Source organism: Haemaphysalis longicornis, unplaced genomic scaffold (assembly GCF_048455015.1).
Source record: "Haemaphysalis longicornis isolate Haplotype H1 unplaced genomic scaffold, Haemaphysalis longicornis Haplotype H1 scaffold_2, whole genome shotgun sequence".
Taxonomy (NCBI): domain Eukaryota; kingdom Metazoa; phylum Arthropoda; class Arachnida; order Ixodida; family Ixodidae; genus Haemaphysalis; species Haemaphysalis longicornis.
The window spans coordinates 161,476,261-161,502,648 of NW_027526295.1; the positions used below are offsets into that span (position 1 = coordinate 161,476,261).

At 48.7% G+C, this 26,388-nt stretch overlaps 1 protein-coding gene across 7 annotated transcripts in view; it reads left to right on the forward strand.

Annotated features, from left to right (window-relative positions):
* The first annotated feature begins 389 nt into the window (after positions 1 to 389).
* LOC144169408 (carbohydrate sulfotransferase 8-like) overlaps positions 390 to 26,388 on the forward strand; it is a 64,823-nt gene continuing 38,824 nt past the window's right edge. For 4 of the 7 annotated variants that reach the window (XM_077698533.1, XM_077698532.1, XM_077698531.1 and 1 more), the window contains exon 1: positions 6,755 to 6,986. In XM_077698533.1, the coding sequence (XP_077554659.1) occupies positions 6,892 to 6,986 (95 nt within the window). In that variant the 5' untranslated portion in view covers positions 6,755 to 6,891. Of the gene's footprint in view, positions 666 to 6,606; positions 6,987 to 24,514; positions 25,106 to 26,388 lie in introns of those variants that run through there. The other 3 variants (XM_077698537.1, XM_077698535.1, XM_077698536.1) reach the window with 2 other exon arrangements.

Sequence of the window (26,388 nt, forward strand, 5' to 3'; positions counted from 1 at the left end):
TTGGGATAGCTTGTTTGCTGACACTCCATTCTGTACGCAGATGTTCAAAGGCTAATGACATTAAGCGAGCTGTTAACAACAAGAGCAACACTAAAACCCAATATCTTTTACGCGAACCTAATTTTTAGCTTGAAAGCCTGGATCTTTCCGAGGGGCTTGCTCAGACGCTTTTACAATGCGACAGCTGGTGTTAGAAACCACCTGAAAGATCAGTCACTGGAGCTAAATCACAAGAGAACAAATAAAAAATTGTCGCGCGATTTTTTTTTCAACTTTGTCAGAAACAGAATGCCATCTTCCAGACGTCGGTTCAACAAAAAGAAGCAACAGAAAATAATTCTGTTCTGAAACATCTTCTGAAACATCTGTCTGCACGAAGGAAGGCCCACGCCCGGATCTGCATATTCTACGTGTTTATGTTTCAAGCACTAAATGTCACTAGCACGATTTTCACCTCAGTTGCGCATAGTGCGACGGCATGTTCTCGATGAAGTACTTAATATCAGAGGGCTTTTCAGTGCGCAAGTTTGCCTGGTACGTGAGTGCGTGCTGCGTTGCCGGAGTCGTCTGTGGCGTGTACTTGTTTTTTCTGCCTGAAACGATATTCTGGCGCGATGGATACCCCTTTTCATGTCCCTACTTGAGCACAAACCGAACCCTGGCAGGTAAGTAAGGTACTTGTCTCGCGACGGGGAAACACGCTTTATTCTGGATTTTCCGGGGGCCAGCATTTACGTAAAATGCAGTTGCCAATACGCATGGAAACGCCATGCTGCGCCCTCTGTTTGATGCGGGAAAAGAGCATTTGAACAGTACCATAGTAAAATATGATCGGAATACGGTAATTTCCTTGTTGCAAAAGTGGCACGAGAAGCGAAACAAAACGTACAATCTATTGGAAGAAATGGTATGCGGTAGGAAATAATGCAACCACACGCTGGAGAAGTACGTTTAGCAGTAATATCCCTATGCGTAACTTCCCTTAATAAGGGAGTAACATAGAGCACCCTCTAGACGCGAAGCTTTCACGGCTGGACTAGTGTCATGGCACGCCTCTGTTTTTAAACTTGTGAAGTAAAGCACGGTCGCCATGATACAAATTCCGTGCATTCTAAAAACAAGGGCTGCAAGATTTCTCTGCGCAAAGCAGTTTGCTTGAAGATTTTGCTCAATGATGATCATTCGGAAAAGTCGAATACAATTCCAAATAAGGCTCCCCGCAGACATTGCTGTGCTGTATTTTCGTTTCGCGAGCAAACTAAAGTGAAGTGCTCTGGGATGTTGCGACTGCACAGAGGGGCACGATGATCGTTGGCCCTCGCTGCACAAACGGTGCTCATTTAATTGAAGGGATTTGGTCGTAACTAGAATGAATGATCTTCCGCCTTGCACAATACAAACCAAACTAGTTTCAACACCAGCAAAGGCTGACACCGAGGACGCTCGTTGGATTTTCGGCCGCTGCGGCCGCTTGTCAGATTGAGGCGAAAAGCGATTACGCCCGTCTGTTGAGATTTACACGCACGGTAAGGATCTCCACGGGGTCCAATTTAATCCTGAGCCCTCCGCTACCGCTTGCTTCACAGTCCACGAGTTGTTGGGCCCATAAAACCTCCAGAAAGTTTGAAAAATAAAACTCAACGAAAATATCTGTAACCCGCTGATGGCCTCAGTTGTTTGCCATAATCTCTGGAGGTTAATCCATTCACTTGGCAGCAGCAGTTGCGGCAACAAGGACCATATCCTAAGCGCTCTCTGCTCTACACGCAGTCAGTTCGGTCGCCGGTTTAACACCCCCCAGTTCCGGAGTTCCGCGTTCCGCGCCTGCGCCGCATCTTTGCGTGTGTGCGCCAAGCGTTGGCCCCCAAGAATCCCTGCTGCGCATGCGCCGTCTGCAGCCTGCTGCGTCTGCGCCGTCGACTCGTCGCCATCCCCAAGGGTGCTCAAAAGGAATTCGCAAGGCACGGGCAGCTTCACTTGGCAGCAGCAGTTGCGGCAACAAGGGCCATTTCCTGAGCCCTCTCTGCTCTACACGCAGGTTGGTCTCTGGCTACATATGTTCTCTGGTATTAGTTTTGCCGCAACTGCTGCCCAGCGTCATTTTGTTTTCTATGTGCTCGGTGGTCCCAGCCATGCCTACAACCGCGCAACTCACTAAGAAAATCGCCGATCTTGAGTCCCTACTCGATCAGCAACTTGAGGGTCTGGTCGAGGAGCTTACCTTGAAGGTTAAGGCTAAGTTGGAAACGCTAGGCCTTGCGAAACAAGTGAAATTTGCAGAAAGTGTGTATTTCGTAAGCAAGGAATATGACGAGATGAAGGCGAAGCAGGAAGAACTAATGGCGTCGAACAGACAGCTTGTGGCACAGAACGCAGCTCTGGAAAGAAGGGTGGCTGAGCTCGAGCAATACTCGAGACTCAACAGCATCGAGATTAAGGAAATTCCTGCAACCGAAGGCGAAGACTGCGTTGCCATTTTGCAGAGTGTGTGCGACGATATTGAGTGCCCTGACGAACCTTGCGAAATCGATGTTATCCACCGCGTCCCAACTATGTCGAAAAACAAGAATGAAAAGAACATCATCGCACGGTTCGTTTCGCTTGAAAAGAAAAACGACCTTGTCCGAAAGGCGCGGAAAGCTAGAATCGACACGAGCAACATCAGCTTCTCTGGTGTTACCCAGACCCCTGTTTTGTCAACGAGCACCTCACTTTCGAAAACTAGAAACTTTTCTCTAAAGCCCTGGAACTAAAGAAGGAATTTGGCTGGCGATTCTTGTGGACGGATAACTGCCGTATCAAAGCCCGTAAAACGGAAGAAAGCAAGGTCTATCGCATAGCCACAGAGAGCGACCTGCGCGTGTTCACGTAATCCATGCCTAATCCCATTGCTTCTTATCTATGCCTACTCGCTTCGTAACCAATGTCCTTGCTGTCCCCAAATGAAGCGTAATTCCGCCTTTCTAACCACAATCGGTCACTGATCCACTTTAATGCCCGAAGACTTCGGAAAACTTTTGACACAATCAATAGCTTTATTACCTCACTTAATCACAACTTCACATTTATTTGCATTTCTGAAACGTGGCTTTCAGATTCTGATGGTAACCTGCTCGCTTTTCCCTCATACCAAACCGAGTACTGCCATCGTTCAACAGACAGCCACGGGGGAACTGCAGTTTTTATCTCGCGTGACGTCTCGTACATGCGCAGACATGATATTTCGCTAAATGTCAGCCTCTGCGAATCAGTCTGGGTTGAAGGAGACCGTTCCTTCTTATCACATAACAATAAAAGCTTCATTCTTGGTTGTATCTATCGTTCGTTTCATCTTCCCTCCCCGATTTTCTGCTTGGCCTTGATGTTATCCTCAACAAATTGACTATTGAAAATAAGGACATCCTTTTAGTAGGCGACATCAATATTAACTTGTTCGATACTGATTCCAACTTGTACACTGCTTACACTGATTGCTTTTCAGGGTTTGGTCTTGAATCCTTGATTAATGCCCCCACTAGATGCACGTCACAGGGATCGCACACACTCATAGATCACGCATTATGTAATATAACGCCGCCTCCCCTGTCCGCCGTGGTGGACGTTGACGTAACTGATCATTTTCCTATTTTTCTTACCTTTGACACTGAAGTGCCATGTAGAAACACTATGTACTACACATCCCTATTCGATTCTGGCAAGTTTGTTGAAGCCATCACAGAAACTGACTGGTCAGCAGTTGATTCTTTGTGTGAGGCTGAGGAAGCTCTGCAGCAGTTTTCTTTGTTATTTTTAAGGGCGGTATCTTTAAGCACAACCACGGTCAAATGTAAAAGGAAATATAAACACCCGGATAACCCTTGGATGACTAGTGGGCTTTTAGAAAGCATCAGAAAAAAAGATAACCTTTACCGAAAAACAAAAAGGCAACCCTTCAATTCTAAGCTTGCGCTACGTTATAAAAAGTACTGTTCTCTTCTAAACATTCTATTAAAACAGGCAAAAAAGCGTTACTATGAATCCGAATTCACTAAACATAAAAACAATCCTAAAAAACAGTGGTATCTACTGAACAACTTTCTTGACACATCCACAACTAGCACTGCTACATGTAAAATTATCCATAATGGCATAACCTTGCATCAACCCATTCACATTGCCAATGCTTTCAGTGAATACTTTTCCTCTTGTTGCACGCACGCCCATCAGAATATAAATGTGCGTCATAACATCCCATCCAGCGTGCTAGCCAGTCATTCTTTCATTCACAAGTTTGTGCCACGCTTTCTTCTCTAAAAAATACAAGTGCTGGCCTGGACAGGATTTCTATACGTCATTTAAAATTGGTTGCTCATCTCGTTTCCGACACGCTCAGTAACATAATCAACCTTATCTTCAAAACCAGCGTTTTTCGCTACCTCCTTCGGAGGTTCAGCATGAAGAGGTAGCAGGCGACGTGCGGCAGACCGACGCGACGTTTAGGCCACGTCACATCTGCAGGTCTCAATAAAGTTGTTTCCTCCTCCCCCTCCTTCCTCCCTAAAAAAAGCAAAGGTGATACCCGTCTTTAAAAAAGGCGACCGGCTGCTAATTTCCAATTATCGCCCAATCTTCATTCTTCCCACCATTAGTAAATTAATTGAGCAGTTCTTTGTTAAGCGCCTTAACAGCTATTTATGTAAATTCAATCTTCTGAGTGATTGCCAGTTTGGTTTCCGATCGGGGCGTTCTACTAACCTAGCCTTACTTTCCTTAACAGACTATATAAAAAAATCAATCGACACCGGAAATTTTGTGGGTTCAGTTTTTTTAGATTTCAGTAAAGCATTTGATACGATTAACCACGCTGTTTTGTTCCAGAAATTAGAAGCATATGGGGTAACAGGGCCACCTCTAACATTATTAAAAAGTTATTTGCTCAACAGGCAGTACACAGTATATGTGGCTGACACCTTCTCTGAAACCAAAACATTTAACCAAGGTGTACCCCAGGGTTCCATTTTGGGTCCGCTGCTCTTTATTTTGTATATTAATGACCTTCCAAATGTACTTCATTCCTTTAATTGTGTCCTATATGCTGATAATACCACAATATCCTTATGCGATAAATCTATAACTTCTCTCACCTCCAATTTGAATACTGTGCTCAATAAAGTCGTTAACTGGTGTAGCGACAACTACTTAGTTATTAACCCACAAAAAACTAAATTCATGATTTTCAGTACTTCCAAGAGGCACACCAGCCTCCTCCCCGCCGTTATCCTCGGATCTCACACTATTTTTCCGTCCGAACATTCATCATTTCTCGGCATCGAACTCGACCCTAGCCTTACGTTTTGTTTTCATTTTGCACAACTCAAGCAGAAAACTGCATTTGGCATTCGGGAATTATTGAAGGTATACGGCCTTTTTATTCTCATCATGCACTGCTATCATTGTATTTCGCTTTCATTCATAGTCATATTAATTATGGCATTGCTTCTTGGGGTAATGCATATTCTTCCCATATCTATTCAGTCCAACACATCCAGAATCAATCCATTCGCATTATTACATGTGATTCAGAGCGTTCTTCAGCTCCACCTCTTTTGCGCGAGAACAATATATTACCAGTGAATCAATTATGTAACTATAACTTAGGCATATTTTCTTACAATTACATCACTGTTACGTTTCATACGATGCCATCGATCTTGTTCACTTAAGGACAAGAAATTTCACCAGGTTTGCAGCCAATAACAACTTTTTATTACCTACTGTGCCTACTAATTACGGCAAGAAAACTTCTTGCTTTGCAGCAATTTCATTGCGGAATAGCCTCCCTCTCAACACAAAGTCTTCATCATCCATAACCATCTTTAAAAAACGCCTCAAAGATTTTTTGTTGTCATTAACATAGGAAATCTATCTATATTTCATGGTTGTCTGCAAGTGTTTGTTCTTGTATGCCTTTATTTTGTAATGTTGTAGTTCATGTTCGTTTACTGTTGTTTATTTGTCTCTTTGTTTAATTCAGTGTTTGCTGATTCTCAAAGTTGTGTCTCTTGATATTTGGGTTTCTTTTTATTGACTAGGTATGGTCAGGTATATTTGTTTTGTTTTGCTGCCTTATATATTTGCGTTGTGCATTTCTCATCGAGGGTTCCGTTACAGTCGTCAGACTCTGGAACCCTCGCCTGTATAATAATTTGCTTGTATGTTTCCGTACAAAATAAAATGAATTTGAATTTGAATTTGAATTTGAATTTAAGAGCGTAAGTGAATTTTGTACTTGCGGGCTAACTCAATGAGTAATGGAGGCGGTGATATGTCAGTTTGACATTTACGTGGCGTAACTTTTCAGTTATCCGTAAGTGAATAGCGTCTTTAACTAGCAGAACCCGTTAAACACCCCTTTTCCCTCTATCTTCGATATTTATTCTTTCTAGGAAGCTAGAAAAATAAAGAATTTGTTAATGAAAGAATTGTGGCACACCAAATTCCTTAAGCTGAACATGGCATTCGGAAGGTAAATGTGGTTACTGCGGCTCTTAAGTGCCTTTGTGTCTTCCAGCGAGTGACATGAGCACTTTATACATCCCCACCATTTCTTGTGGTCTCTTCCCTTAGGGCAAACAAAAGTACCTCCCTTGCATGACGACAATGCAGCGAGGAGGAAACAAATTAAGAGCGTGTGCGAGCGATACCAAGGGTCCAAGCACCTGCACCACCCAACTCCTGGCTGGGGTATGAGCGTGCCGTCTAAGAGACGCGGCCATCGTCACTGCCATCCTGAAACATGCCCGCTTTTCGTCGATGACTCCCATTCCCTGGCCTTCTGCTTCATCGCCAAGGTGGCCTCGACCACTATAAAGCGCCTGTTCGCCCCTCGTTTTAACGTCACGGTGATCGAAAATGACACTGATTCCTTGCACGGATCGTTCCACGACCAGACGTACCGATTTGGACCAAGGACACTACTCCAAAGCGACCGGAAAAATTATACTAAGGTATGTGACTTACGGGGCGATTATCCATTTTCGCCTCCAGGGGTCCGGCTGCCCATATTTTTTTCTTCCAGTGCATTCTGTATGTCCACTTTCTTCAGTTTTTTTCTTCCGCTCATTTTTTAAGCGAAGAATATTAATCTAGGTAAAAACAATAGAACGCCGGGTAGCGCCCCTCTGACCTTCAAGCAAGCGCCAGAAAGCGCCATGCGCTACTTGGCGACGCCGACGAAAGCGCCAGTTCAAGCCGCCGCTTTGTACGCTCCGGCAGTGAAAGCGTCTAATTTCTAGTTTGTTCCGAGGGTAAGGGTGTGTTAAGGGGGAAGGGGGAAAGTGCAAGAGCGCGTGTCATTCCAAAATAATACCAGGGCCCAATGCTCTAAAACGAGAGGCTGTTGTTTTGAAACGACGCGGCGGCGCTATGCAAATGCATGCGTTCTCGGGTAGGGGCACAGCTGTTAGGGCCGGAGACAGAGAAAAAACCCCTGAGGTGACACGCAATACTGCGTGCCGCTTTTACAGTGCCGCAGGTCGGCTTCCGCACTTGTTACAAAGCTGCCCTCAGGGTTTTTCGCTCTTCCTCCGGCCCTCAAAGTGGCGCCCCTACCCGAGAAAGCATGCATTTCCATAGCGCTCCGCTACCGCGTCGTTTCAAAACGACGGCCTCTCGTTTTAGAGAATTGGGCCATAGAAGGCGGTGGCTTCATCAATGTTCACTGCGCCGAGCTCCGTCTGTGTTAAGTTTTACCGCGAAATTGTGAGTGTTCACTGCGCGCTGTACCCCAGAAACCGAGCTTTTCTCTCTTCGAACTTCGCTTAGCCGCGTTCAAGCTACGGCAAAATTTATGGCTTCGGTTGCAGGTATGCATCATGTCTGGAATGCAAAACTCTTCATAAGAGATGGCCGCCGTCCAACATACTTTTCGCCTAAATAAGGTATGACCGCTACATCATGTGATAGGAACCTTTGCTGGTCCCCGCCTTCACAGAGTGGAAGGGCTCCTAATTTTCTCGCGTTTGCTACTTCAGTTTTCTTCCAGAAAACAATAATAATTGGTTTGTTTAAATAAAACGCCCTCGAGCATGTTCCATCCGTAAATTCCTTTTTTCGCGCTTTGTAACTCTCTGAGTTCTACTCTTTCCTTATGTTTGTAAGAGAACTTTCGTGTGATGACCAAGAAATAGCCTCGTTTATTGTTCGGCCACAAAATATTCACAGTCTGAACGGTCACAGGACTGCCCTGGCCCAATGAAATGGCCACACACACCAGGGCCCCGCACATCACGATGACGTCACATCTCCCTGGTTTGGAAGCACCAGGCATTGTCCACACAATTCAATTTCAATCGTTGAAGCCGAGCCTTTCATGTGGCTGAACAACTCGGCCGCATCTCGTCCTTCTCTCTGGGATAGGGATAGTAGCATCAGTTCATTCGGCGCTCTGCTGTCTAACGTTGGTTGGCTGTTACACCATGCTGGGTTGGGCCGACGAGCTTGCTGGTTCACTGTTGACCCTTTCGGTTGCGTCTGAAGGCTGGTCGCCTCCCTGGTCTGTGGGTGCGGCAGTTTCTTGAGTATCAGAGGGTAGGAACAGATGGCGTGGAGTCCTAAGCAGAACTGCGTCCTTCGTCCTGACCCAGAAAGAACTTGTAGTTTCTAAAGGACCCATGACTGTGCCTGTGGCACCTCGGCCCTGAAGCCCCTCCTCGTTGCCAGTGGATAACCTTTCAAGAGTTCTGGCAGCATGACGCTTGTCAAAGTGCAGCTTTTGGTTGTGCCTATATCTTTCATTGTGCTTTTTCTAACATTAGCCTACAGGGCGTGGCTTAGCATATCCGGCGCGCATAGCACCCTTCACCGCAAACGACGGCTGATCAAAAGTTGCGCAGGACTGTAACCGGTGCGACGGGAAAGAGGCAAACATTTATTATACTGGTGAGGTGGAGGATGTTCGTCGGGCCTCCACCCAGTCGGAGGAATCCTTGGCTGGGTGCCTTGGTGCTGGCTGCCCGTCCGGGCCCGTTCCACCAGTCGGCGCTGGCACGAGAGCTCGGAGCTGGTCAGCTGCTCGACCCGGTGTTCACAGGTAGGGTTGGGGTTCGAGGTTAGAGTAGGGATCCGTTGGTACTCCCATACCACGTGGTACAGGGTGCCGGCAACGGTGCAGAAGTTACAGGTGGCAGAGTAGTTGGTGGGGTACATAGCGTTTAGTAGGGCGTCATGGGGATATTAATTGATTTGTAGGTGTCGGAAAGCGGTTTCTTGGTCGCGTATCAGGTGTAAATCAGGTAGTGAGAAGTGACGGCGGTCTTTTTGTAGTGGGCTAAGATTTCGTTGTATGGGTGGAATGAGCTGACTCAGAGGTAGAACGGTCGTTGTTTTCTCCTTCTTGGGTAACGGCCCAGTGTGTATGGGCACGGTCAGCGGTGTGCGCCACCTCGTTCCCTTCGGGGGACTGGTGGCCGGGATACCAGATGATATTAAGTTCTGGTAATGGTTTTCCTTGTCGAAGAAGGCAGAGTGTGGGCTGAGAGATGCGGCTAATTAGACAGTTTGTGCATGAGGTCTTGGAATCGGTATATTCCTCGCCTGTTGTGGCAGCAGGAGCGATGGCAACTTCCTCGGCAGTGTCAATGGAAGAAGTGAGAATGGTAGCTGCTGCCAGTTCTGTGCTTTGCGTGTTAACGGCACAGGCTGCATGTGTTTTCTGATGGGGGTAGGACGATGCATCTGCGTATCGAGTGCATGGGAAGCGGTGATGGCTGTTATGAATAAGCGAGGTCGTGTCGTGTGCCGTTGTTTGTTGAAAACCGTGTGCGTATTTCGGCGTAGGGCTACTACGCGTGCATGTTGTCGGATGTCTGATGGGATTGGAATCTTCTGATCTTGTCTGGGTGAGACGTTTGCAAAAGGCGTATTTCAAAAGGCGTAAGGAGCAACTGGTTCTGATAAATAGCGATTATAAGAATGTCCTCAGCGTACTCGCAATTCTCAAACTTTCTAAACTGACTAGTTTAAACCGGTATAAAAGGGAATCACTAACCTCACATGCCGAATCGTTCCGGTGTCTGCGCTTGTGTCGCGCGGTGGTGTCGCCCCGAGCTAGCACGTCAGGATGGCTAGGTTCCACTGTCTCACCCTTCGAAAGACGCTCCTCTCCGTTTCCTTTCTGCCGACTCACGGCTGGGCTACAGCGACGGCGTCCGCCACTCTAGCCCGGCGCTGGCCGACGCTGCTGCGTTGGGGTGCCGCCCCCGCGAATTCCAGGTAACGGTTGGCCGAGTCTCTGGTTTCGCTCTTTGTAGAGCCACGTGTGTGAATTCAAGTTACGTCGCATGGGCAATTGTTGTGGGTGTCGTTTAAAGCTTTGCTTTCCAATCACCTTCATAGCATGGATTGAAGCCAATTATTTTTGTACGCTTTACGAAGCACTTCAGCGCAAGGCGTAAACGAGTGTCCCGGTGTTTTTTAGTGGGCGTTACGTTCTAGCGCGAGGCGTAAACGCGTTTCCCGGTGTTTCCGCACCGTGACTACATGAGACGACGATAACGACGACGATTACGACGACGACGGCGACGACGACGACAAGAGACGCCAACAGCCCCAGCCTCTAAAAGGCTTCGCCCCTAAAATGTCGCAACGTAGTAGTAAGGTCCGTTGCCGCAGTTGGCAGTAGCGAGTCCGTGTAGGATGGCTTGGTTGGTGTGACATTGCCGAATGCCGCTTTTTATATCGAGCCTAACAACAGAATATTTGTGTTTGTTTGATAGTTTCTATACTGTGCCTTCTTTAAGCTGTAGCAGGATTTCTTGGGAGAGACCTGGGGCCGAAATCTGTACATGCTGGTTGTAAAGTACTTGTTGTCCTCTACATACGGGGCTAGACGATTGGGAACCACATGTTCGAGAAGTTTTCCCTCGCGCGACGTTAGAGAAATGGAACGAAGGTTAACGAGCCATACGCTATCCTGCTGATGAGAGCGGCTTGGATGATGCGTAGAGTGTCGTGTTTGTGAAGTCCGAAGCGATGACTGGAGACGCGGCGGATGATGTGCACGAGTTGGTTGAGTGTGCGCTGTAAGTGGAGTAGGGCTTTTAAGCCGGACCAGTATTTAGGTCATCATCATCATCACCAGCCTATCTACGCCCACTGCAGGTCAAAGGCCTCTCCCATTATTGTCCAATTATCTCGGTCCTGTGCCAACTGTGACCAATTTTTCCCCGCAAGCTTCTTGATCTCATCTGCCCATCTAACTTTCTGCCGCCCTCTGCAACGCTTGCCTTCTCTAGGGATCCACTCCGTTACCCTTAATGACCAGCGGTTATCTTGCCTTCGCATTACATGCCCTGCCCACGTCCATTTCTTCTTCTTAATTTCTTCTAATATGTCTTTAACACCAGTTTGCTCCCTGACCCACTCCGCTCTCTTCTTGTCCCTTAATGTTACACCTATCATTTTCCGCTCCATTGCCCGCTGAGTCGTTCTCAATTTAAGTTAAACCCTCTTAGTGAGCCTCCAAGTTTCTTCCCCGTAGGTGAGTACCGGTAAGATACAGCTGTCATACACTTTCTTCTTCAGCGACAATAATAGGCTGCTATTCATTGTCTGAGAATGTCTGCCATATGCACCACACCCCATTCGGATCCTTCTAATTATCTCTGCCTCATGGTTGGGATCTGGGGTCACAACTTGGCCTAAGTAGATATATTCGCTTACCACTTCCACTGCCTCGCCACCTATCTCAAACTGCTGGGCTGTCCCGAGGTTATTGATCATTACTTTAGTTTTCTGCATATTAATTTTCAGGCCCACGGTTCTACTCTGTTCGCCCAGTGCGGAAAGCATGCTTTGCAATTCGTCCCCCGAGTTACTTAGCAAGGCAACGTCATCAGCAAATCTGAGGTTACTGAGGTATTCTCCATTAACCCTTACTCCCACCTGTTCCCAATCCAACGTTCTGAATACTTCTTGTAAGCATGCTGTGAATAACATTGGAGAGATTGTGTCTCCTTGTCTGACACCCTTCCTTATAGGTATTTTACTGCTCTCCCTATGGAGGATGATGGTAGCTGTAGACCCATTGTAGATATCCCCTAGTATTCCTACATAATGCTCATCTACCCCCTGGTTCCGTAATGCCTGAATGACTGCTAGGGTTTCGACCGAGTCAAATGCTTTCTCATAATCTATGAAGGCTATATATAGGGGTTCAGTATACTCAGCGCACTTCTCTATCACCTGATTGATCGTGTGAATATGGTCCATTGTTGAATAAACTTTACGGAACCCTGCTTGTTCTCTAGGTTGACTGAAATCTAAGGTTGCAGAGATTCGGTTACCGATTACCTTGGTAAATACCTTGTAGACGACTGACAGTAAGCTGATCGGCCTGTAATTTTTCAAGTCCTTCATGTCGCCTTTCTTATGGATTAGGATGATGTTCGCGTTCTTCCAAGATTCCGGTACCATTGCGGTCATTAGGCATTGCGTATGCAGGTTTCCCAGTTTTTCAAGCACAATTTCTCCGCCATCCTTCAAGAGGTCTGCTGTTATCTGATCCTCACCAGGTGCTTTGCCCCCTTTCATTTCTTTCAAAGCCTTCCTTACTTCTTCGGTCGTTACTGGTGGGATGTCTACCTCTCTGAACTACTGTCTCGTTCGGCATTATCCTGTATGTCCCGGCTACTGTGCAGATCCCCATAGAACTCTTCGGCCACTGGGACTATTTTATCCCTATTTGTGATGACATTGCCTTGCTTATCCTTAAGTGCATACATCTGATTTTTCCCCACACCAAGACGTCTCTTCACTGCTTTCAGGGTACCTCCGTTCTTTACAGCGTATTCGATCATCTCCATATTATACTTCCGTATGTCAGCTGTCTTACGCTTACTGATTAACTTCGAGAGCTCGGCTAGTTCTATTCTGTCAGCTGCGGTGGAGATTATCATGGTTTGCCGTTTCCTGATTAGATCTTTCGTCTCCTGGGGGAGTTTACCAGTATCCTGTCTAGCCATAGTGCCCCCGACTTCTACTGCACACTCCGTGATAATGCGTGTAAGGTTGTCGCTGGCTTCCTGTGTCGTAAGCTCGGCTTCCTCGTTAAGGGCGGAATATGGGTTCTGCAGCGCGATCCTGAATTCTTATACTTTACGTCTTACTGTCAGCTCATTAATCGGCTTCTTTCGTACTAGCTTGTTGCGGTCCCTCCTCAAATCTATCCTAATTCGAGATCTTACCATGCGGTGGTCACTACACCTTACCCTTCCGAGCACTTCCACATCCTGCACGACGCCAGGGTTATCGCATAATATGAAGTCTATTTCATTTTTGTGCTCCCCATTCGGGCTCCTCCAGGTCCACTTCCGACTCTCCCGTTTACAGGAGAAGGTATTCATTATGCGTAGGTTATTCCGTTCTGCAAACTCAACTAGTAGGTCCCCCCTGCTATTTCTACAGCCCAGACCATAGTTCCCAACTGCCTTGTCTCCAGCCTGATTCTTGCCTACTTTAGCATTGAAGTCCCCCATAACTACGGTATACTGTGTTTTTACTTTAGCCATTGTTTTTACTTTAGCCATTTTTATTTAGCCAGTATTTAGGTAGTATGAGGTAAACATCTGAAGGTGGCGGGCATTCGGGACAGGGTGATTATTGTTGTATACTTCTGGTTATGGTATTCCGCGCGTGGTCTTGTGGGTGGCTCTCTTTCTAAGCGTAAGTAAACCGGTCTTTTCGGGGGTGCACTTCGGTCATCTGGATTGAAGATATCGACAGCCGTCATTTGCCGTGCTGGGTAACCTTCAAGGGCATTTGGAAACCTAGCAATAAGGGAATTAGTTGCAGATAATGTTGCGTACTGTCTAATATTAATAATCGGGGTACAGGGCACAGTTCCTGAATTATGTTTTTCCCCCAGCTTCCTCAGTCATCTGCTCGCGCAGAACAGAATGGCTGAGTAATTTGTAGGGAATTATTGCACTTCCCTGCACTGTCTATGGGATTCTTCGGTGCCGGGAAGACGTGGGGAGGTCGTTCTGCTCTATCAACGAACAAATACTTGCAGTTAAGGTCTTTCTTCCGTCTGTAGGTGTATTTTCAAGCAGCAGTTACCGATTGTGGCTCTTCCGCCAGAGCCCGTTGTTAGCCCTTGAAAAACTCGGATAAGGGCGGTAAACTACTGCAAAACACTCGTCGCTGATACCAACAGCTTTTCAGACGACAAAAGCATCACATCCGAAATTATTTACTCCAGACCACACATTCTTGTGCACATTCGTGTACACATTTTTGGGCTTATTTGACATTCTTAGCAGAATGCATTTCCGCAGTTGACAGCTTGGGCGCCACTTTGGCTTAAAATGATCAGCTCATTTCGAAGGTCCAGGGCAGATCCGCCTCCATCCCTAAAGCACCGGTTGCCGTTAGAGCCATTGCTGTTTAGCAAGCTGCCATCCTGTCTGACTTCAAATTCACGGATTGATTGCGTTAAAAGAACTGCCGAAGGTTCTGAGCAGAAAAATTCTTATATTCCAGTTGTATTCAGGTCATGAAGCGTACCGAAGCACAAGCACCCTCCCTCAACTTCATTGAACGTTGACTGTTGTTTCTCGCACACAATTATCGACTGAAATGAGGTGCAACTTCATGCCGCAAATCATTGAGATTGGTCTGGCTTGTCATGGCTTCTAAGCGTTTCTTTTTTTTGTAGAATGACCCTGCATTTTGGGTAAAGGAGCAGTCTACGTAAATCAGCGATCAGCTGAGGGTACTTGTAAATAAATAAAAAAATAGCAGCTCTTGTGTGGCTAATTTTTACGAAAGAATAACATTACCTTCCCACAGCACAATGCCTGTCCGCTGTATTTACTGAAATTCAAAAGTTTGTCGTAAAATATGCTACTGAAGAATATAGAAACTGAACCTATATGGTCCTAAATGACAGTATTTATTGAAAACAAATGCCTGAATAACACTTTTCAGTGCCTAATATAGGCGTCTAAAGCCTTGATTTTTCGTGCCTAAAGTTCCGGTCTGTAGTGATAAGCTATAGATGCGGCAACGTTAGCCTAGGGCTCTGCTTCTCTGCCGAAATCGCTTTTCCGGCATTGTCTCAGGTAGCGGGTTTAATATTTATTACAGTGGATCCTTTGAACACTGCTTCAATTGGCTACAACGATATATAGTCGGCTATGAATTTTCTTCGCAGGCGTGCCATCAGCAAGAAATGATCGGGTGGATTTCATTCACGGAAGCAGATAAAAACGGCATTCAATAGCTTGAAAGGGTCCTCAGTAGGGTGGAAAGTTGCCATCGACCTCTTTAGAAGTTTATGTATTGACAGAAGACGAGAATGCCACTATATTTCCAACTTCACTTTAAATTACGAGAAGTAAATGAAACTCGGCAAAATGATACACTCGTCGTGGCGGTTAATTGTCATAATTTTTTGAGCATAGCTTTTATAAAACAAGAGTTAGAGCCGTTTTCTGCAACATGCTGCTTTCGTAAGTTGACATGATTCACTGTGCAACTCAATGTGGAAAAGCCTTCTTCCGAAAACCAAACTTACACCGATCAGCTTGGTCGGCTTCACCTTTAGACACATGTGCATTGCAAGGACGGCCATTTGTAGAAGAAATATACGCCGTCTGATCAAAATACCGAGGGCCTAGGACTGTTAACATTTTTTTTACAAGGTGGTGCCACGCTCGGTTGTGATGCCTGTCTTCATAGCTTTTTAGTTGGGGATAATGTGCTCGATCCTAGCCATACACAGCTTCTCTGTAAAACAGAACGGCTCTTCGTTCCTTCAGAGCACCGCTGTTTGAGGCCCTGCGGCCGTCCGCTACTGCGCAACAGCGCCATGTGCTCGATTTACGCGGTGCCGCATGATTCCCTTTGTCGCGAACGTCAGCCGTTGAGCGACCGAAAGTTGCACTAAAATTTATCAAGCACGATAAGCACCAGAGCGAGAGTGAGGGCGAAGTTCGGCGTCACTCAAGGAATTCTCGGCGTGAGCGCGCGTACCGCGATAGCAGCGCTGCGGTGTGGCCCTGCGGCCCTGCTGCCACTCCGGCTGCCTGCACCGTGGTTCGTTTACGTTTTAAGTGCGAAGCACTTCTTAGTCGGGCCTACTCCTGCTTCCACCGCCGTCCTCCGTCCGCAGCCTAGCAACGGAGCTAGCTACCGTGCCTAGCAACGGCGCCGGATTTCCGACGCGTGAGGGCGCTCGCATAGCGCCTCCTCTCCCCCCTCGCCTACTCTCCTAAAGCCCCTTCACTACTCTCCAGCTCGCAACACCCTCTCTCGGCGCGCCAGCCAGGCCACTACACTATATTAAAAAAAAACAGCATCCGGCGCCAGGTTTCGATCCGAGGACTTTGCGGCCGCAGCGCGACGCTTCACCGACTAAGCCACGGACGCGATTTTTTTTTTTTGAAACAATCATTTTATTTACACATAAATATACACGTTATGCCGAGTGTTACACATGGTTCAGGAGCAGCTCTGACAGCGGATGTGTCCGTTACATGTTTGAGTGGTAAGATGACAACAAACGTAAATCCAGGAGAAGAAAAAAAAAACACAAAGGCAAAGAGAAACCAAGCAAAAAAGAAGGACAAAGAGAACAGCAACACAGACTATACAAAAAACAAGGGCTGAAGGAATTGTGAGCGTCCTATTAGCTGGCGCTAATCTCTCTTGTACCTCTAAAGAGGGGCTGGTCAACGTAGATGCGCTGGCTCGTTAAACGGTCCAGTCACATTTTTGATTTTATTAATGCCTTAGACGTGTCCCTTCCTGCGTCTTTCCTCATTTGTTTTGTAGCGCTTCAGCGCATGGCTGCCTCGGGCGAGCTTCCTTCGCAGTTCCAGGTCACAGTCAGATGTGCCCAATGCACTAACCGTCCATTGGACCTCCCGCAGAAAGTGTCGCCATGCGGGTTGTGGGTGGAGGGCGCACTCCACTGCATCTACCCTCGCTTTCCAGAGGGAGTGGAGTCCAATGGCTAGGACACAATCACGGAAAGCGGGGTGCTCTGTGTCCACGCACAGGAACTTGAGGCCCGTCCAAGTGACGTTCCACGATGTTCTGAGGCACGATTGTATTTCGTGCCAGAAATACCTCGCTGTGTTGCAGTCAAGGAAAGCGTGTTCTGCGGTTTCAGGTTTGCCACACAGGAGGCACCCGGCGCCCCAGGGAAGGAAGAAGCCCCGCTCCTGCTGACGCGCCATGACTGGCAACACTGCCGCGTGGAAACGGAAAAAAAAATCTTTTGTGCCGACTGGGATGGGCGATTGCCTGACTCGCTTGAGCACATCGCCTCCACCCTGAGGGACCGGAGGCTGACGGTACAGAGGGGGTGGCAAAGTCTGCGCTACTAAGTCCCAGTATAACTTTCTTGGGTTCACAGTGAGCAGGTATTCCCAAGAAAAATACGTCTGCAGTGATGCCACCGCGTTCGCTATCTCCCCGTAGAACCCGGTGATGCGAGAGCCGTGATCGACAGACGCTGACGTGGCAAGCCACGGCCGCAAGTGAAAGGAGCCTAGGCATTGGATGGCCGCTTGAAGGAACGGGTCAACCTGGTCGCGGAAGAAAATGAAGCGCTGGACGACGAGCTTGAGTTCTGCGTTTATCAGTCCTATGCCTCCCCCCTCCACGCTCCAGAAGAGATTCGTTCGGCGCATGGGCTCGTATTGTGAGCGCCAAACGAACACCGCCCACGACCGGTGTAACCTCTGTATCGAGCCGGCATCGATGGTGGTGATGCGCGCTGCGTACAGAATCGCGGGGTATGCTACCATGTTGCACAGCAGGGACCTTGCGTAAATGGATATGTTACGGTTCCTCCAGGGGTGAAGCTTCCATTCGGCCGCGTCAACTTTTGCTTTCCACCGAGGCGCCACCGCCTGGCCCACTCCGATCTTTACCCCTAGATATGTCTCAACGCGGTCCGACCACCGCATGTTGAAGCACTTGCGCGGCTTTCTTTCCCAGCACCCCACCCAGGCTCCCTCGGATTTTTCAAGGTTCAGCTCAGCACCGGAGAAACTGCACAATTGATGTGCCAGTCGGAGTACTTCTCCAGCTTGGGCAGCTGTTGTGCAGATAAGGGCAACGTCGTCGGCATATGCCAACACTCGGAGTTCCCGTCCGCCCATAACGAGTCCTTCGATTTTGGTGGACGCAGCAACCATGCGACACAGCGGCTCCAGGTAAAGAGCAAAAAGTAGTGGAGACATTGGACAGCCTTGGCGGACAGAGTTTTGTACTATGATGGGGTTTCCTACTTGCCCATTAACGATTATGCTCGTCGTGATTTGGGTGTAGCATATCTGGATCCACTCCATCATGGCATCTCCAACTCCGCAGTGCCTGAGGAGTGTGAACAGGAAAGGCCGTTTTACCCTGTCGAATGCCTTCCTGAGGTCGAGCTGTAGCACAGCCAGTGGTGCCAACCCTAGCTCTCCCGCCTCACAAGCGGTCCTCATCCAGTGAAGGTTAGAATTTATTGTTCGCCCTTTAAAACCGCAAGTCTGGTGTGGGCCCACCACCGGACTAAGGGCCGTTTCGAGTCGATGAGCGAGTATCCGAGCCAAGATTTTGTAGTCCGACGACAAAAGGGAAATGGGGCGAAAATCGGATGTGCTTGGAATTGGATCGGATTGTGGTGTTTTCGGCAGGAGGACCAGGTGGCTATTTCGCATGGAAGGAGGAAGTAGCTTTTTGTGCATTGTGTCCTCGAAAACTGAAGCGAGTACCGGACTTAAAATTTTTTGAAAAGCCTGATAAAATTCTGAGACAATCCCGTCTGGACCTGGGGACTTGTTTTTGGGTAGCTGTTTAATTATGGATTCTACCTCCGCTGCAGTTATTGGAGAGTTAATTAATTCTCTCAAATCATCCGATACCTTTGGGAGCTCGCAAAGAACGTCCTCGGGGATGGGGTCCAATCCGATCTGCAAATTAAACAGGCTGGAGTAAAAGTCCTCAAAGGCGCTTGCCACTTCACGCGGTCCACGTGCGAGCTGCCCTTGGTGTTGAACCTCGGTGATGTTTTTCCGGGTAGCATTCTCTCTCTCGAGCGTGCGGAAGATTTTCGAGGGCTGTGCCGCCTGCTCAACTCTCTGCTCCCTGCTGCGGACCAAGGCACCCCAGTAGCGATGTTCCAGTTCATTGAAAAGCTCTTTTTTAGTTACGCGGATATCCTCGCGAAATTCCCCAGGCCTCTCTTCATCCGCCTCGATGAGGTCTCGGAGCGTTGACATGAGGCGGTTTTGGGTAGCTCTACAACGCGCGGCCTCTCGCCTGCCTATGGTGGTTGCAACTTCTTTGATTTTAGTTTTGAAAGATTCCCACTCGCTAGACCCTATCGTGCGAGATCCCAAGCATTTTATTTCTTCCCGCACGCGTTCTACGAATTCTGGGTTTTGCATGATCGATGCGTTCATTATCCATCGGGGATTTAGTTTGCCATGCTTTTGGTTTACATCGTACCTAATTTCACATGTCACTAAGCCGTGGTCAGACAGTGGGACGGGAGTCACAGCGTAATCTTGTACTCGTGAGAGTAAGTCTCCTGAGACATAAAACCGGTCCAGCCGGGCCTGAGACGCACCACTCCATCTGGTGTATCGTGGGGTGGCCCACCTCCGTCCCGAGGCCGCGTCGGTCAGGTCACAGTCGCGAACTACTGACTTTAAAATTCGCGACGAGGCATCGGTGCTGCTGCACCCACCCGCTCTGTCACTTTTTTCCATCACACAATTAAAGTCACCGCCAAATATTACGTTTCATGGGACATTCAAAAGAGGGCGGGTGGCGGTGAAGAGCTCACTTCGTGATGGTGGGTCATTGGGAGCGTACATGCACAGGAAACGGGTGAGTTCCCTTCCCACAAATGCGTCCACTAGGCTGAATCGGCCATCTTTGCCCAATTCGCAGTCGACGATTTTGACCGAATCATTTTTTTTAACGAGAATGGCTGCGCCGCCTGCTCGGGTCTCGGTCAGAGTGTGAAAGCACCAGAACTGATTGCCGAACAGGCGTACAAAATTTTTTGCATCGTCTGGGTTTCCGATTTTTGTTTCCTGAAGAAAGGCTACATCAATTTTTTCCTGATTCAGAAGTTCTAATAGCCAAAGTCTCCGTTTTGCGGAGACAAGGCTGACTACGTAAAGCGTGGCTAGTTTTAAAAAGGTTTGGGGGAGGCTCATTGTGGGAAAGGCGCTCACCTCGACTGCTTTTATCTCGGTCCCTCGGGGTTCCTTGACCCGCTTTCTCCCTGGCCGGTGTTGTTTCCAGCCCTGCCGCGTGCCTTTCGGCGCGTCACAATTGGGCTTTCAGGTTCTTTGCTGTCTTCCTGGGGGTCCACGGCGCCGGGATCCTCCGGTGGAGGGGGCGTTGGTTGGATTGTATCCACGCACGCCAAGGGGTCCTCCGGCCGTGGCTGCTCCTCCTTTCCCTCTCGCTCCTCTCCCGTGGCCTCCTTGACCTCCTCTGGGTTGCTGCATTCCTCTGCTGCGGGGACTTCGGAGGCCGGCGGGGGAGATGTAGAGGGGGGCGGGCTGGGCCTATCGGTTGGCGTTGCATTGGAAACTGCTGCTTCTTGATCTGCGCTGCTCATCATGGCCGTCATGTCGTCCGCGTCCATATATTCCTCCAGCTGAGGCCGTGCGTACGCTCGCTGCTTGACTCTGGCGGCGTACGAGACCGTGCAGTTTGCGTGGTCGTGGCCGAAGGAGCGACACGAACGGCACCACGGCGTCCTGCAGCTCCTACGATAGTGTCCGGTGTGGTAGCATCGAAGGCACAGTGCTGGCCTACCAGCTACCTCTATCAGTATGGGGCACCCCTGCACGGTCGCCTGGTGCGGTATGTCCTCCAGCGACGTGGGGCTGGACGGGATGATGTGATACACCCTACTCGTACCGGTCATGTGCGCGAGCCCGGGTTTTCTCCAGCCATCACGTTCAACTCGTTGCACACGGCCGAAGCGCTCCAGCTGCCGCACGATCAGTTCGTCAGGCACCCTTGGTGGAAGCCAATGCACCTTAACGGCGACTTCACGTTGGTTCGGGTTGATGACCAGACATCGCCTTCCCTTCACCACAATCTCGGTCCGTGCTGCCAAGGCTTCCATCTCGTTCTCTGCTCTGAAGGTAACCATCCATACGTGGTTGTACTGCAAGGGGCCGAGACACTCGATCGCCCTCAAGTCCGTGATGTTCTCGAGGGCAGATGCGAAGTCTTCGACCCCGTAGGGCCGCGCCGACGGATCTCCGTGTAAGAACAACGCGTTCTCGCTGAGCTTTCCGGTGGGGAGCGTGGGCAGAAGGGTGCGGTAGGCGGACGGGCCGGCGGACGGTGACGGCGGGTCAAGGGAAAACCGGTCCGGCGCGGCTGCGCCGGTCGCCTGTGGGGAGCTCTCGCTGGACATGACCTTCCCCGACGAGGGCACAGGCCGGACTTGTGAAGCCATGGACGCGACGCTGATATCAGTGTTAGTAACGCGCCTTATATCTTTAACGCATTCAAACTACGTCGTCAGCGGCGTGCGTTGGCGACTCAGCGGCGTTATAGCGGCTTGATAACTGCGTGGTGTACACGTGATACTACAAACCCGCTAGTTCTGCATTCTCTCACGTGACTGCGCCTCCTCTCCCTTCACTCCGGTCGGCGCTTCGCAGCTGCGGTGCGCTGCGGTGCGGTGCGCTCCTCCTCTCGAACATACACGTTAATTCACCAAGATTTCCGCAGAGGGACAAACGAGGCGTGTTAAGCCGAACGTGATCACGAGGGGGTGTTAATGTAACTAACGGGCAAAATGCCACCAAACTTCAACAAACTCCCCCTCATAGCATCACCCCGTGCTTCGCACTTCCTCATACTCCCCTTCGGGGAAATGCGGGGGAATTTTTTTTGTGCGATGCACTTTATAAGCGACCCTCCTCCGATGCACTTTATAAGCATTCGCGCTCCTCCTCCTCTCCCCTAGCAACGGCGCGAGGAGCGGAGAGGAGCGTCTGTAGCAACGGCGCAGCGACGTCACACCCCACGTGACCCGCGCGCGCTCCGCCTCCCGCGCCGTGGCTGCGCGCGCCCGCGCTGGCTCCCGCACCGCTCCTCGCGCCGTGACGTCACACTCCCACCTGACCGCGCGCTGGTGCCTTTGCGTCTGCTCCCCCTCTCCTCGCGCCGTGACGTCACATGCTCTGCAGCTGGCCCGCCTCTCCCCCCGTTAGGTTTGCACTCACCCTCGGCGCGCGCCTCTCCCCTCGCCTGACAGCTCCCCCTCGCCGGTACTGCGCCTCTCAAGGCGATGGCAGAATTACTACGCCGTGTACTCTCGGCGCAAGAAATGCATTCGCACTTCCTCACGATTCCCTTCGGGGAGGTGGGGGCAATTTTTTTGGCAGACAGTGCATCGCTTGGCATTACCAGTTCCCTTTATAAGTCACTTGGACATCAGATTTTCCTCTTGTTGGAATGAATGGATCAATAGGCCCAAATTTTCAGCCTTTTCCAAGTAGCCTGGAATACGTGTAAATACACCGCCGACAACGCTCACCACTGATCAAATATCGACCTTCTTTAGAAGTTTTTGGCCGTTTATAAGCAGCGTGACTTAGTGCGCCGAATTTGAGTTCTGGGGCAACTCCTAGGTGCCAAAAAAATGCTCGCATTGTTCGCCGAGTTCGTGGAGTTGTTTATCTGCTGCCTGTATGCTTTTATAAAGGCCCGAATGCGTCGGCAAAAATTGCTCTGTTTTTGCTGCGCTGGACAATTGTTTTTCGGGGTGCCAGATCAACACGCAAAGACTACAACTTTCTTTGCTTTCATTGTAGTTTCGGGTACGCGAAATGCGTTCTTTATGCATATCAGGTTCTGATTTACAGCCGCGAATAATATTTCTGGACACGTGAAATTATTGTGCTCTTTCATTTCCGCTTGTTGCTGCATTACGGTTTCACTGGTACTCGACCTTGCCAGGGCCCTGTTAAGGGTAACATTTGGATCTATGTGCAGCTCTTGCGAAAAAGTTGGTCTATGAGACCCACCACGAAGCCGTCCCCAATGAGGCGTTCTTGCATGCCTTTAAACGCGTACCTGTCCGCGAGGCTGTGGAGCCCGGTCACAAGCTTGTCTGTTTCACCGCGCAAAGGTCGGCGTTATTTGCAACGAAGCGCTCTCGCATACCCCGTTATTCGTTGGCACAAAATATAGTTGAAATGTCACATTTACAAGCTTGAAATTGTTCATTTCTTGGTCCTTTGTATCTAACGCGCGAAGGAACTCTGGCGTATTTCAGGCACAATGCTTAACCGCGATTTAACTGGCGCCGTGCTCCGGCGAGTCCGGGGGCCGTCGAAGCACCATCCGCACGTGAAGCCGATGTTCCCGGGGTTAGCTTTTAAGGCTCGAAGCAATGACTTTTCGTTCTAAAGCATAAGAAAACAGTTATGATTCGTTCCACTCTGTGAAAGCGAATGACCAGCAGTTCTCTGAAGAACGACATCGAGGAGAAATGGAATATAGAGAAATGTATGAGCAAAAAATTCGGAAACTCTTGGCGGCGGTCATTGTCGAGACAGGCACATAAACATATCGACACACATTTTCGTTTACTATATTGATATAGAAAATTGCGCCTATTGACAAATAATCTACACAAAATGCACATCCCAGTAACGAGAGAAAAGCTTGAGGTCTAAGTCTATAGTCTTGCAGATGGTGTATACTTAAGAGAATTTCTTAAATCTAGTATCACGGTGTAGCGGCTACGGATATCAGTGCTGCAATAAAACAAAATATATATGCAGCTAGTCCTAAGTAATTTGGGTAATCAACACACTAACATCCTCCTGTCAGGGGGTATATGTATTAACAACTTAGTTGCGTATTAGAACTAGTTTACTTACGATACCAAGTTATGACACGTATGCTAACAACGCCAACACCGGGACGTTCGTTTTCTAATGTTTCGCGCTTCACAGACATTGCAGCCTCGGGAGGTTTGGTTTTCGTGCGGGACACCTACCATATCAGCTCCACATATCAGTCATATCAACCATAGTAGCCATATCAGCCATATCACACATATCACACATATTAGCCATATCAGCCATAGTAGCCATATCAGCTTTACAGCAAACGATGAAGGTCATCGGAGTAGGGTAAAGGGCTCGCCTTTACTGACGGTAACTGCTGTGTGATGCCGAAAATCGCACGAACTAATTTCTATGACGACACTAAAGAAGTGCCACAAAGAGGCAAGGGGGTCGTCAGGATTTCAACTGCTTCCCTTATTACGTAACCTATTGTTGTTATATTGAGTTAAAATTGGTATGATTCGTACAATAATGGCGTGAGCCAAACTTGTATTTCGTCTTTATATGTTTTTCAATGAACAAAATGTATTTCCTTCTAACGAACTATTTCACACATTGCGCTGACTTTCATTTTACAATTTGCTGAGGTCTTCTTTCAATGCCTTCTTCCCTGCCACAATCTCCTTATACAGGCAATATTTGTGAGGCATCCGTTCGAGCGCATCGTGTCTACCTACATCGACAAAGCCCTCAGGGGTCGCTACGAGATGCGATGGGCCTACGAGAGCTACTGGGACAAAATTCCGGGCGTCAAGGTCGAGAACCGCAGTCCAACTTTCCCGGAGTACGTCGAGTTTATACTCGCGATGCCAGTTGGCACGTGGGACGAGCACTGGTCGCCGTATTATGCTCGCTGCCAGCCCTGCCTGCTGGATTACACCTTCGTCGGTAAGCTGGAGACGGCGAGCACCGACTTTCCGACGTTTCTTTCTCTTGCCGGGGTGGAAACCCACTTCTCTTTGAAGATGGAAAACTCGCGATACAGCGTCGGCGGCATCGTCACGATGGACTCCAAGGAATACTTCTCGCAGCTGACGTTCGACCAAGTGATGCGACTGTACGCTCGGTATTTTTACGACTTTGAACTGTTCGGCTACAACTTCAGAGACTACCTGCCTTGATTTTCGCATTGCCGAAAACGAAAACTTTGCCGATTTGTTCGTCTCTCGTGGTGAATTTTTTGTTGTGTGATTTGACACGTTTTTCAAACATTAAAGACATCTTTTCAGAACTCCGCAGGCTTACTCATGATACCACTAACTTGGGTTCAAAATAATGCGTAAGTTTGAGTCAAAGTGACCGGGAGCCCACTATGGGTTTACGGGACTGAACCCGTCAGATCCTAACCTCCCGTGAGCCCACCGACGCCTTAGAGCACCGGTCATGAGCCCATGGGAAACTCCGTGAGTCTAAGCTGGTTGGGAATAAATCGCCTGAGCCTGACGTTCTTCCGAGTGAACTGATCTAAGACCGAGTGAATTCCAGTCAGCGTAAACCTAATAAAAGAAACTGTAGGTAATTAACCTCTGCTCCGATGAAGTAGAGAAAATTAAGATTTTGGGTGTTAAACGCGCCGAAGCTAAAACTGGGCTACAAGGCCCGCCGTACTGAAGGAATTAGGAATAATGTTGACATCTGGGTACATTCATAGCGTTTGCTGGTGGAGTAGAGGAACAGTACGAGTTTGCCCAAACATTGTATATTTGACAGTGTACATTTACAAAAAATTTGTACAAAAACGTGTACAAAAAAGTGTACAAAAAATTTGGGCGAGCTGATGGGCAGCTGCAGCTGCATACATGTGCTTTTACTTGCAGGGGTTGTCGTTCCTTTTCTGAATTCGGATTGATTTTGTGTGAAGCCTCCCGCATTTTTCTGTTTACAGCTGGCTTGCGCAAGTACTGATGTGCAATAGGTGAAGCGGTAACGTGTATGTGCGACTGCCGACCTTAGGCCTTAAGCCACGCTTTGAGGTATACGTACGCCAACTTGCACCCCCATTTCAACGCACATAACTGTGTCGTCAAGTTGAAAGGTCAACTTGAAGGTCAAGTAGCATCAGGCCTAAAAATGAAACGGTATACTTAAAGGGGCACTGACACAAAATTTTGAAGGCGAGATAACGTCGGAGATAGATTGGTGGGAACACATATACATCATCTGCAAAATATCAGCGGCGAATACAGCCTAGAACATATTTAAAATCAATTTTGAAGTGTGCGAAACGCAACCGAGCAGCCAGCAGAGGACCACGCGCAATTGTAAATAAACAACATCCAAATACGTCACGAGTTTGTGTTTGCCGCTTCCGCACTACCGGCGTTTTACGCGGGCTCGCCCGGCTCGCCGCTCCAATCGGAGGGCCGGAGGGCCGGAGGGCGGAGCTTCTGCTCTCGAGAACGAACGACCCGATCGTTGGCGGCGGAGGCGCCGTGATTTCGTAAGCTCATCGGGCAGCTGGCCGCGACCAAAGTTCTACAGCGATTCCAGGCACTGTTTCTATTAC